Source organism: Corella eumyota, chromosome 6, assembly GCF_963082875.1.
Source record: "Corella eumyota chromosome 6, kaCorEumy4.1, whole genome shotgun sequence".
NCBI classification, from domain to species: Eukaryota; Metazoa; Chordata; class Ascidiacea; order Phlebobranchia; family Corellidae; genus Corella; species Corella eumyota.
The window spans coordinates 12,837,442-12,849,596 of record NC_137495.1 but is presented as its reverse complement, the minus strand read 5'-3'; the positions used below and the strand labels follow the sequence as shown (position 1 = coordinate 12,849,596).

Sequence of the window (12,155 nt, the reverse complement as noted above, 5' to 3'; positions counted from 1 at the left end):
ATCACAAACACTTCCATATTATAAACAGGATTTAAACTTGCCTTCATTTTGTCTTCTTCTTGGTTCTGGATCAACCTTACATGGATCTAAAGTTTGTGATTCTTCAGGTTGTTCCTAAAAAAAAATAAGAACTTAGTTTGAAAAACTACAAGCAGTTGAACAAGGTCTTATGACCCAATCAATATCAGTTTTTAAACTGGGTCCTTTAGCATAAATATAACAACATTTGGATCACGGATGTTGTCCAGCTCTAGACAAAATATTGTGCCGTTTACCATAGGAGAGAATTCTCTCAAACCGTAATCTGTAGGAAAGAATTTGAATTTTCATGTGTTCTTTCTACTTGTAAAAGTGTAATTATTAACATAAAATGCTATAGATTATATACATCCACTATAAATAACTACATTCTAGTGTAATATAGTTTAATTAAACAGTTGTAAGTTCAATTAAGTCTCAAATTAGGCAGTATGCTTGTTGCTAATTAGTAGCCAACGAAGAGAAAACAACATTTCGTTAACCATAGCAAAGAATTTTGACGAACCGTTCTCCATACGTAAGAATTCTCCAGCATCGTAAATTAGAAGAGAATTTAAGAAAGCCATAGTGTAATTATGTTTTGTCTAGAACCAGACAACATACGTGACCCAAACATTTTATTAATAACTTTAAAATTCAAACCTGATTTAAAGCAGAGGATCTTTGCTGTTTATTTTCATTTGAAGTGGAACCTTTAATGTAAATAAAATTGGGTTAATATAGAGTTTATTTTTAGACTATGATTAATACTAAAAAAAACTTCATAATATAAAAATAAGTTGGGAAACCCCTAATGTTGTGTTGAAAGTAAAAATCAATTACAATTTGTTTTTGTAAATATCTTTATTTTTAATGTGGGAAGGTCGAATGCGCGAGATTGGAATCTTATAGATTATGATTGCCCGATAATTAAGCTGCTGATTAAGTGCTGGCTCAACAGAAGTTCATACCGTTTATAGCCCCTTACTTAACAGCGCTACAGCATGAGAACATCGAGGACCGAAACCAGGACCTCATGTAGTGTAGGAAGTGTTTTGACCAGTACACCACGCTGCCGATTTAAAATAAAGCCAGACATCGTAAAAGGAAACAAACTGGCTCTAACTGCACATTCTAACAGTCTTGATTGTAATTATCATTTAATTTTGCATCACAAACAACTGAAATTTCTTTAGTTAGGTAAAAAATTCAATCAGTTTGATGAAATATTTAAAAGGCGGTATAACAGTTAACACCTTGTTTATATTTAAATTGTTTTATATTTTATACACAACCCCATTTACATATCTTTTAATTCTGATTATTTAATAAATTTTTAAAAATCAAATATAATTTAACAATATAAGGTTAATAATTTACTAGCACAAATAAGTGTTTTTAAACTCTTCTATCAGATCAAAAATGCAATTTTCGGAATATAATTTTGTATTGTAAAAATAACTTGAAAATACCTGTTTGAGGAAATGTAGAATCGTATATTGTAGCCCCAGGCATGAATGCTCCACCATATTGCTTAAGGTGAGTGATGTTTTGAGTGATCTCGTTTTGATGAAAATCACGAATTACGTTGACTTGTGGGTTATAAAAGTTTATCACAACATCTATAATAAAATTAATTTAATATTAATAATAAAATTTGCATTGTTTATATGTTGCATAGAATAATGTTTTGTTAAGTCTATAAATAAATTAGTCTATAAATAAATTAGTCTATAAATAGAGGTCTGGTTTTTATAATTAGGCAAACCCAATCATATAAAATTAATAAATAACTTACTTGGAGGCAAATTCCTTGAAATTTCAGCAAAATCGCCGCCAGAAACATTTAAACTAAAAGGTTCTGCTTGCAAGTTCTGTAAAATAAATGTAAGGAGAACATTTAATAAATATACCGTTTTAAAATGAGTAAATCAGTGATTTTGATCTCGTAGACATTTGTACGAAAAGTCACTGTATTTATAACCGCCTAGATTGTTAAAAAGAATATATAATTTAGAAGGTGAGTAAATAAAAGTTTTATATTTTACACAGGTAGTTTTACTGATGTAATATTATATAATACACAACATTATTTACAACCTTTAAAGTTTATAATAAAAAAGATGATATTTTTCATGTTTATATGTACACCACTTTTAAAACAATAATTTATTGTACAAGTTGTTTTTAAAAATGATTTAGTTAATGCACAAAGTGTCTTTAAAATTCAAATTTTTCCTCAATTTTTTAAAATTCTAGAAATTTTAAATTAAAGACACTTTTCGACTACAAAATTTAAATAACTGAATATAAAGTTTATGTATAGTGTAAATGTAAGACTATATTTTATCAATATTAAAATAAAATTTTGCAAAAAATACTATGCATATAAAAGTTTTGATCGGTTGTTAAAATAAAGAAATATATAAGTTTTTTAGAAATACAAAGTTTAGATCGGAATAAAAACTAGCACTTTGAAAAAAAAAAAGCCCGCTAGCATTACTTTGGTTGACACTAAGAAGCGTAGTCTAATAATTTTGCAAGCTAAAAACAATTAGTTCCAAATTTTTACTGAAAGCACCGGTCTTTTTTCCTTAAATTTTGATTTTGAGGCGTAAATCAAAGTAAATTTATATATTCTAAAAACCAGCATATATAGATCAAAACTTATTTATAGATTAAACTTTAAATTTTTTTTTTAAATATTAATAAAATTTGGTATTACACTTTGGCTATACGACCCAAACTTCCCGGGTTAAACACTGTCCAAAAGTTCTGGTATAGTCAATGGAGGTAATTATTGGACGATTTTGACAAACTTGGTCATAACTTTTTTATTTTAACTTTAAATCAAATATTTTTTGTTCTCAAGTTAGTGTTATCATTCATTATTAAGAAAAAATACTATTTAAATCTCAATCTACACATGTTTGCCTAAAATTCTAGATTAAAAATGTCCAAAAATTACCTACACAAATGGGGTAGTTACTGGACACCGTGGGGGTAATTGTCGACTAATGTTAACAAGGCCACATTTAAAAAAAATTTTGTGATAAAGAGGTCTTTTGGATAATTTTAGACTTCAGGCAGTCTCGACGCAAACCTTTTGTAGGACTATCAGAATCTTTAAGAAACTGCTTAAGTGCCTTACCCTAGTAAAAATTTCCCTTTTTTAAAGAATTGCCTACATAAATTTTAGTCTTTTTTAGCGTCTTCCATTTCATTGTAGGTTATATACCTGCAGGCTAAACTTTTAATATCATTTAAAGTTAAAGCAAATTTAGCGCCAAAACAAATTTAGCTTTTAATTGTTTGTATTGAACGGTGTTAAATACAGGCTTTACACCATGTTCTGAGGGAAATGTACCTTCATTACTAAGATAATATTAAACTGTTGATTTTGGTATGTTATATTCTTTGGATAAATTTGTTTGTGTTCCTTTAATAATTCCTGAATTGCACTTTTTTTAAGCCTTTAGAGGGGGGGTATATATTTTCTTGGCATTTTTATTTTAAATTTATTTCTACCCCAAATTATTAATACACCTTATTGCAAAAACCTAACAAATTAAAATATGTTTATGTTTTTGTAATAAGTGTGACTAAAATTGACTACAAGGCTTATTTTTTGCCTTTAAAAGCAAATAAAATGTGTTCAAAGTGTCCAATAATTACCCCCATTTACAATAATAGGATGGAGGTAAACATTGGACGCATTTTGTATAGACTGTGATGAAGATAGAAGCTTAAATTAGAGCCTTATAGAAACATCAGTGCATTTTTAGTTAGTGTTGCCAATCTGAAAATTTAGTAATTTAAAAATTTTGTAAATTTTAACAACTTACTTTTTGCCTTTATTTTCGAAAAAATCAAATTTTTTTGAAATTTTAAAAGTGCGTATTTTTTTTACAGGCAATTTAGATTAAAAAAAGTGACATTTATTTAAACCTTATGATATAGACAATGTTCTGGCAAATTATAGGTAAAAAGTGGCAACCCTAAAAATATTTGGAATGTTGTCCACTAATTACCTCCAAATTTTAACTGTCCAATAAATACCTCCATTGACTATATACGATGATCACCACAAGATCAATGTTTATTTAATAGTTTTATGTAAAGAGGTTAAACATTTTTAAGAGGTATTTAGTAGGGATGTGTCGAGCCGAGTGCTCGGGCTCGTACTCGTGTACGAGCCTAGGCATTTTTAAAGGCTCGGTTTTTGCTGAGCTTTCACGTTAAATTATCCGAGCAATATCAACTAAATTAATTTTTTTCTTTTCGGTAAATTATAATGCAAATCGAACGCCGTGCAGTGTTATAACTTTTTAAATACAATAGTGTTATAATTCACACTGCGAAAATTCGTCGGTTCACCGATAAATATACTAATATATACATATTAGTATCTCTATGGTTTAATTATATCACGCGAGATATGACGTTGTTATTCAAATTGTTGTATTACTAGCCCGCTTCGTAACCGGTTAACTCCTGAACATGTCGAAATACTTACATTTCTTCATGTGAATTTACGTAAGCTTAAGTAAATTTTCGCATTTTAATACAAAGTACAACACTAACCTAAGTTCAGCCTATTTCAATTTTCTTAAAACCAGTAAAATTTGTTCGGCGTTTCACTGCACGTTTTAACGATTTTAAATCGCTTCTTTAAATAAAGCAATATAATCTTAAATTATTTATCTATAGCAAGCTTGCAGCAATATAACATTTAATTCAAATAATTAAAAAAAAAACTTGTGAAAAATCGTGTCCACAACAAAAATTTATGTATTTATTTTCGCTATTTAAAAGCTCGTATTGCTCGGCCGAGCTTTTTTTAAAGTTAAGATGCTCGTACGAGCCGAGCTTTTTACAATTTGGCACATTCCTAGTATTTAGGTTCTAAACCCACTTTAAAAGTTTAAACTAAAAAGAATTTTTTTTAAAATAAAATACCTGGGAATTGAAACCTGGCTCTTGATCATTAACATCTGGCTGCTCTGGATCATTAACATCTGGCAACTCTGAATCATTAACATCTGGCAACTCTGAATCATTAACATCTGGCAACTCTGAATCATTAACATCTGGCAACTCTGGATCATTAACATCTGGCAACTCTGGATCATTATTAATTGGCAACCCTGGATCATTAAGATTTGGCAACTCTGGATTACTGTTGTCTAGCAACTCTGGATCATTTGATTCAACAGTTTCTTCCATGATAAAAGTTTAAAAAATTCGAAAACACATAAAATCATTTCACTAAAACAAGCAGATGTTTAAAGGGGATTTAAAGTGGATTCCCTAAAAGATAAACAAAAAAGGATTTAGACTACATTACACCACTTTAATATTACATTTTTTTTTTTTAAATTTATCTCCTTGCTTTTTCTGTTATTCTTAAATTATTTTAATCATTTATTTTCACTTATTCCATATATATATATGTAAACTTTCACTAGTTAATGTGAAATACATTTTAAAAGGCCATTCTGGGACAGTCTTTCTTTAGGTAGGTTTATTTCGGTTAGTCCCTTTATAACATCCAATTTACTTTCCTACTAGAGCTATACTGGGTTATATGAAATGTAGTTATTTTTTTTATTTTTTTTTACACTGTAACTACTACCAACAGCGATAGAATTTTATTTTTATTGTAAGTAAAATGTGTCAAAATTCTCCTTTTTTCCGTACACTTTTGTTTTTTTTGGTTTTGTTAGGGAGACCAGAAGATTTAGCAATAAGATTCAGCCTGCAAAAACTGAAATTTTATGTATAATGTCAGCGTAAAAAAATAAAAGTATATACTATTTATATATGAGTTTTGATAAATTGTTACGATAAATACATATGTTAGTTGTTAGAATGTTTTTTTTTACAATTTAAATTTTTTTTCCTGATAGACAGGTTACAGATATATTAAACTGTGGTGTGTTGTAGCTTTTTCTGGATAAATCCACATAAGCTAACTTTAAATTTCATAAACAAAAATTTTTTTGATGTTAATTTAAAATGGAATTGTTATTTATTTGCTGACAAACTTTGACGTATTTTTTCTCCCTATTTAAATAATAAGTTTTAATGCTTTTAACTTTAACTTGTTTATCGAATTTTAACTCTTTTTACCTGGAAACTCTAATCTCATTTTTCTGGTATTAAATTATTTTTTCAACGATTTATATCCGTTTTTATTAAATGCAATATTTGTTTTCAAAAACAGTTAGGCAATTTCGTTCTGCTGAACGGACGCCACTTAATAAATATGGATTTTGACTTAACTTAAATTCAGAGTTTATTTCCGTAAGAATTAGCCGGAATTTTAAATTCTTGTAAACAACCAACGACTTAGGACAGTTCTTAAAATTAACAAATTCGCTACAGTAGCAATACTCAAACTTAAATAAAAAATACTTAATATTTTAACATTAGCTTATGACATTAAATTTCCTGTCCATTCTTGTTGATTCCTAACTTTGGCAGTTTATCCTTCAAAGGTTCCTCTGAGGACGTTTTACGATAATAAATAGCGTTGTTTTTAATAGTGGTAACCGTTTTGTGACGCTTTTCTATGTTAAATATTTAAATTGGTAGCACTTTTTATTATTTTAGAAAATTTAAGTAATGTAACAAAATCAACATATTTAAAACAACAAAAAATGTATTAACTTTCTAATTAAATAAATTTCAATATCTGTTTTTTCTTAGGACGTTTTACGATATTGTATTCCCGACCAACGTCATAACTGGCAAAACATATCTATATAATTTATTCTCGACTAAAAACTATAAGTTTATTGCACGTTGTCTTTATTTTATTTCACAACAAAAATTCTAATACAAACATACCAACAAAATTGAATCACATAAATATAAATTAATCTATTTTTTTCAAATTATTATTTTCTACTTCATTTACAATCTTGTTCACATATTCCTTCATTATATTCAACGATTCAGGCCAACTATACTTTGGTTTGTAGCCAAAATGTTCCACAAACTTTTGATTGGAGACGGTGAATCTTGTGCAGGACAACTTGGCCATGTTTGGTGTAATATTGGGCTAAAAATCACAAAATAGTTGTCATTAAAAGTATTATACATGAAATAAATGTTTAACACTTGCAATAACTTAACATACTGACCCTCGTAACCAAAGTATTATCCAAATAGGTATGAGGTTTATTTCAAAGCGATAAGTTTTAGACCACGACATTTAACCAAAATTTAGGTCGATGTTTTTGGTAAAATGGCGTTTTTGCGAATATGTTTTAAGTAAAACCTTTATGACAGTAACCCAGCTAAAAACTACTCAATAAACTGAATATTTACCTCTTTTTTGATCCCAAACCAACCCAGCACCTGACAACACCAAACAACCAACGTTGAAATGAGGATAAACAACCAAAACGGCAACAATGGCTCCCTCTTGTGGAAGGTAAAACCCAAATGCTTCTAGAATTTCCAATTTAATCTCAGGTAAGATAATTCTGGAGTTTCGTCACACAAAAAGTAGGTGTTTCCCCCAACCAAAGAAGGGGACTCCTGTACAATATAAGTTATAGTCAGAGTACAAGTTAATTTCTTAGAATTTTTTAATATAACCAAAATATAAACCAATATTTTTCACTAAACTTAAAACCTAATTTTCAGTAAGAACATGCGGAGACATATTAGTTACAACTGGAGCTATATACGGCTGTGGTGGTGCTCGAACCAGAAACCTTTTGCACGCTAACCCAATAATAAAGCAGTGAACAACTAAGTTTTGTTTACCTGCATTTTCGTGGCCGCGATCACGTGACACCAAGTCACGTTACCAACGTACATTCGAGTTTGTAGCGCCTCTGGTGGAATAAGAGACTGGATTACTTTAGTCGCAAGATGGCGCAAAAGAATCGATTTGGTAAAGTTGTCATCTTCGCCATAAATATGAGAACCTCTAAGTGCACATGTGACCAGTTTCTACAAAATATTATGCTGTCAATAATAAAAAGAACAAAAGCAGACAATTATATGCCGAGTAGACCGACAGCGTGGTGTAGTAGTAAGAACACTTGGTACACCACCATAAGGTCGTGGATTCAATCCCCCTTACTCTCATGCTGTAGCGCCCTTGAGTAAGGTGTTATAAACAATATAAATTTCTGCTGAGCCAGCACTTAATCAGCAGCATAATTATCGGACAATTATTATTTATAATATCTCAAACTACCACAGGCAACTTAAGACTGGGTTGAACTAACTATTGTTACTCTATGTTTGGGACACTTGTTCGACTTTCCCGCATCGAGGATAAAAACATAAAAAAAAAATAAAAATAATGTAACTTTACCAAAAATGTTTCCATTTTTCATCCTTTTTTTTCGTTCCACTCCAGCACAAGCTCCTTCGCGGTTTCTTTGTACTTCTGTATGACGTCACAGAAGAGTAACAGTAAATAGTGTCTTCACTAGCACCAACTAGTGGTTCCATGGTTCAATTTGGTCCGAAAGCCTCGATTGAGCTCGTGTAGAGACAATAACCGACATTGTTTGCACAACAAGCCTCCAGCACGTTCATTGTTTCTATATGACGTCATAATATATTAAAGAATAGGCTGTAGTAATCTCCACCATTTAAGTTCTAGAATAAATAAACGATGTTGTCGAATTCTAATATAACAACGACGTAATTTATGACATCACAATACCTAACCTTTATTTTTCATAATTTTTGGCAAGAAACTAATTCCTTGTAATCGATGACACTGGCCATATGCAAAACCACATGACATCCCTGTACGACTGACATGAGACTACTACAATCTATGATGTCACACTTAATCCATTAAACTTTCATGTTGGCATCTAAAAAAATAAACAAAATAAGATTTAAAAAAAAAAAAAAAATTTTATAAAAAATATCGAATATAAATACTTAATACCACGCATAAAATTAAATTATTAAAATCTTGTGTTTTAAATAAACTTCATTTTTTTAAACTGACAACAAACCAATAAATTTTAGAATATTCCTACTCGTTAATATTGATATTTTGTTTAGTAATCCTTTGGGGAAACCACCAACCCCATCCCCTTTCTTGCCCTCCTAAATATTGTCTCTAGAATGTCAATCATTTCTTGTTTATCCTCCATCGGCCAGTTAATCTTGTTGTTGTTTCCCGTCACAAGATCGATCATTATGTGCTTGTTCCTGAAAACAATTTTATTCAGTTAATAATTTGTAAATATTTTAAACCTAATTTTAATATTTGATTTGTTAAACTTTCATGTATTTATTCGTTCTTGATATGGGAAGATTGACTTCATGACCTAAACTATGAGCAACATCAGTTACCCCACCCAGTCTTTAGTTGCCTTTGGTAGTTCGGAATATTTTTTTTTTGTATCTATCTTTATCCTCGATGTGGAAAAGTCTAAAGCACGACTTAAACATAGAGTAACATCAGTTACTCCGACCCAGTCTCGAGTTGCCTGTGGCAGTTTGAGATATTATTGTTTATAATTGCCTGATAATTGTGCTGCTGATTAAGTGCTGGCTCAGCAAGAGTTCATATTGTTTATAGCACCTTACCTGAATTTTCGTGGCCGCGATCATGTGACACCAAGCCACGTTTTCAATGTACATTCGAGTTTGTAGCGCCTCTGGTGGAGTGAGAGATTTGATCACTTTAGTCGCAAGATGGCGCAAAAGAATCGATTTGGTGACTTTGTCATTCTTGCCATAAATACCAGAACCTCTAAGTGCACATGTGACCAATTTCTACAAAACATTATGACGTCAATAATAAAAAAAAAGTAGTAAGAACACTTGCTACATTACCATGCGGTTGTGGATTCAATCCCTACCGCCCTTGAGTAAGGCGATATAAACGGTATGAACTCATGCTGTGCCAGCACTTAATCAGCAACATAAATACTGGACAACTATTATTTATAATATCTCAAACTGCTACAGGCAACTCGAAACTGGGTTGGTAAATTTTGTTACTCTATGTTTGGGACACTTGTTCGACTTTTCCACATCGAGGATAAAAATGTGAAAAAAAAACAAATATAAAAACGTGACTTTACCTAAAATATTTCCATTTTTCATCTTTTTTTTCGTTCCACTCCAGTACGAGCTCCTTCGCGGTTTCTTTGTACTTCTGTATGATGTCACAGAAGAGTAACAGTAAATAGTGTCTTCACTACCGCCCACTAGTGGTTCCATAGTTCTGTCCAAAAGCCTCGATTGAGCTCGTGTAGAGACAATAACCGAAATTGTTTGCACAACAAGCCTTTAACACATTCATTGTTCCTGACCTATATGACATCATAATATATTTAACAACAAAAATCTGCACGATTTAAGTTCTTAAACAAATGTTGTCAGATTCTGTTATAACAATCCCATCACTTATGACATCACAATACTTACCTCCAACGTTTATTTTCCAAAATTTTTGGCAAGGAATTAATTCCTTGTAAGTGACAACACTGGCCTTATGCAAAACCACATGACAACCTTGTACGGCACAGATGAGACTACTACGATCTATGACATCACACTTGATCCATTCAACTTTCATGTTGGCATCTAAAAAAATAAACAAAATAAGATTTAAAAAATTTTCTAATATTTATACAAAAAAAAAATATAATTACAAATTTTAGTAGAAAATACCGAATATAAATACTTTGCATAAAGTTAAATTATTAAAGTTTATGTGCTTTGATTAAATTTCATTGGTTCAGCAGAAGTTTATATCATTTATAGCTCCTTACTCAAGAGCACTACAGCATGAGAGCAGTATGAATTGAACCTAGGACCTCATGTAGGGAAGCCAAGTGTTTTGACCATTACCCATGTTGTCGGTTCACAGAACCAATGGGAATTGAACCCCAAACCAGAAGTTAGTCATCCTAATGCTTAACAATATACCCAATACTAAAACAAAACCATCAAAATTACATTCTGTAAATAACAACCTGTAGAAGAACATAGTTGTGCAGGGGTCGTATAATTCGTACATTTTGTTGAAGTCTGGCACCTCAGTAATGTCAACCAAGTAAACAACAGCAAAGTTCTTCACTTTGTCAGCTATACTATACAAGGTCTAAAGATTAAAAATTGTAGATTTATTAAAATGTCACATACAGAATTCTAAAGCAAAATATTTGTGTTGTATAAACGTCAAAATTAAATATTTCGCAGAATGATCAAAAAAACTTAATTTTATCAATAAAACATTTTGTTTTTTAAAATTTGTTTTAAAATTATGGCACCTTAACACTACACAGCATATTATTCTATAGAAACTTAATTTTCTTTAATAAATTAATTTTAATTAAACTTTCTTTAAATGTAAAAAATATATTTCGAAAAAAGTTTAAGAAAATATTACAAATCCACTTTTTCAGCAAAAAATATTAAACTTATGCCTAGTTTACCTAAAATTTTGTCTAAAATATCGTTTCTTGATACGTGAAAATATTAAAATTCGACGCCGTAACAAAACTTAAACATTATTGAACTTATTTGTATTTAAAATCATTAAATACCTCGTCCATTTTCATGCAGGCCGGGTCCCAATCGTGACCGAACCGAATCACAACAACTTTTTCTTGCTCGTTTAAGATCGATTGATCGACTTGCCAGCCGTTTGTAAGATGGGGAAGCATGTACGACATTGTTACCTTTCAACTACACCGACCACGACCAAATATATAAGTTAAATACAACTTTTTAAACTGATTTTATTATTTCGTGCAATTTCGTAAAATTTTTCGCAAAACTAAAAATCCAAAATTTTGTACGAGCAAAAGTTTACGCTGTTTTGTGTTTACTTTTTTTTGTTAAAACATCTGTTGTTGCGTAAACGTTTATCCTCAAAACATTTTAAGAGATTAATATTATTAAAAAGGAAGTGTATAGGTGTAGGCTTGTAAATGTAATTTAAAGGCTTGTCAAGAGTAAATTTTTTGTTTTAAAGATAACCCTATACACTTACTAGGAGACAAATTGTTTGTGGGCAACTTTTCTTAAATTTAAGTTATTTGTCCAAATATGGGTTTAGGTCATTTTGTGGGATAATTATTAATAGGGGGAAAATAAAGAAAAAAAACTGGACAAAGAAAGGGGAAAAAGAA

At 30.4% G+C, this 12,155-nt stretch overlaps 2 protein-coding genes and 1 long non-coding RNA gene across 3 annotated transcripts; all 3 read right to left on the bottom strand.

Annotated features, from left to right (window-relative positions):
• Window positions 1–18: 18 nt before the first annotated feature.
• LOC145755871 (uncharacterized) lies at window positions 19–5,324 on the bottom strand. The gene is made up of 5 exons (XM_082572105.1): window positions 4,978–5,324; window positions 1,817–1,892; window positions 1,491–1,640; window positions 198–304; window positions 19–114 (listed from the first exon to the last, which is right to left on the bottom strand). The coding sequence occupies exons 1-5, from the start codon at window positions 5,242–5,244 to the stop codon at window positions 19–21; spliced, it is 696 nt and encodes a 231-aa protein (XP_082428231.1). The 5' UTR covers window positions 5,245–5,324.
• Window positions 5,325–7,816: 2,492 nt separating this feature from the next.
• On the bottom strand, window positions 7,817–11,696 carry LOC145754605 (thioredoxin-like protein 4A). The gene is made up of 6 exons (XM_082570685.1): window positions 11,568–11,696; window positions 10,995–11,122; window positions 9,042–9,216; window positions 8,719–8,870; window positions 8,357–8,646; window positions 7,817–7,986 (listed from the first exon to the last, which is right to left on the bottom strand). The coding sequence occupies exons 1-3, from the start codon at window positions 11,694–11,696 to the stop codon at window positions 9,063–9,065; spliced, it is 411 nt and encodes a 136-aa protein (XP_082426811.1). The 3' UTR covers window positions 7,817–7,986; window positions 8,357–8,646; window positions 8,719–8,870; window positions 9,042–9,062.
• Window positions 9,604–10,565, bottom strand: LOC145754606 (uncharacterized). Its single transcript, XR_014284147.1, has 3 exons — window positions 10,444–10,565; window positions 10,098–10,328; window positions 9,604–9,786 (listed from the first exon to the last, which is right to left on the bottom strand). It is a non-coding gene; the product is annotated as an uncharacterized LOC145754606 (long non-coding RNA).
• Window positions 11,697–12,155: the final 459 nt, after the last annotated feature.

What these genes read in the sequence shown, in the direction of transcription:
- LOC145755871 (XM_082572105.1), bottom strand. Translation starts at nt 5,244, where the DNA reads ATGGAAGAAACTGTTGAATCAAATGATCCAGAGTTGCTAGACAACAGT. An exon ending in AGCCAGGTTTCAATTCCCAG is followed by an intron (nt 1,893 to 4,977) that starts GTATTTTATTTT and finishes TTTATTTTACAG; the next exon opens with AACTTGCAAGCAGAACCTTT. An exon ending in TTCAAGGAATTTGCCTCCAA is followed by an intron (nt 1,641 to 1,816) that starts GTAAGTTATTTA and finishes ATTTTATTATAG; the next exon opens with ATGTTGTGATAAACTTTTAT.
- LOC145754605 (XM_082570685.1), bottom strand. Translation starts at nt 11,696, where the DNA reads ATGTCGTACATGCTTCCCCATCTTACAAACGGCTGGCAAGTCGATCAA. An exon ending in CCTGCATGAAAATGGACGAG is followed by an intron (nt 11,123 to 11,567) that starts GTATTTAATGAT and finishes TTTAATCTTTAG; the next exon opens with ACCTTGTATAGTATAGCTGA. An exon ending in ACAACTATGTTCTTCTACAG is followed by an intron (nt 9,217 to 10,994) that starts GTTGTTATTTAC and finishes AATTGTTTTCAG; the next exon opens with GAACAAGCACATAATGATCG.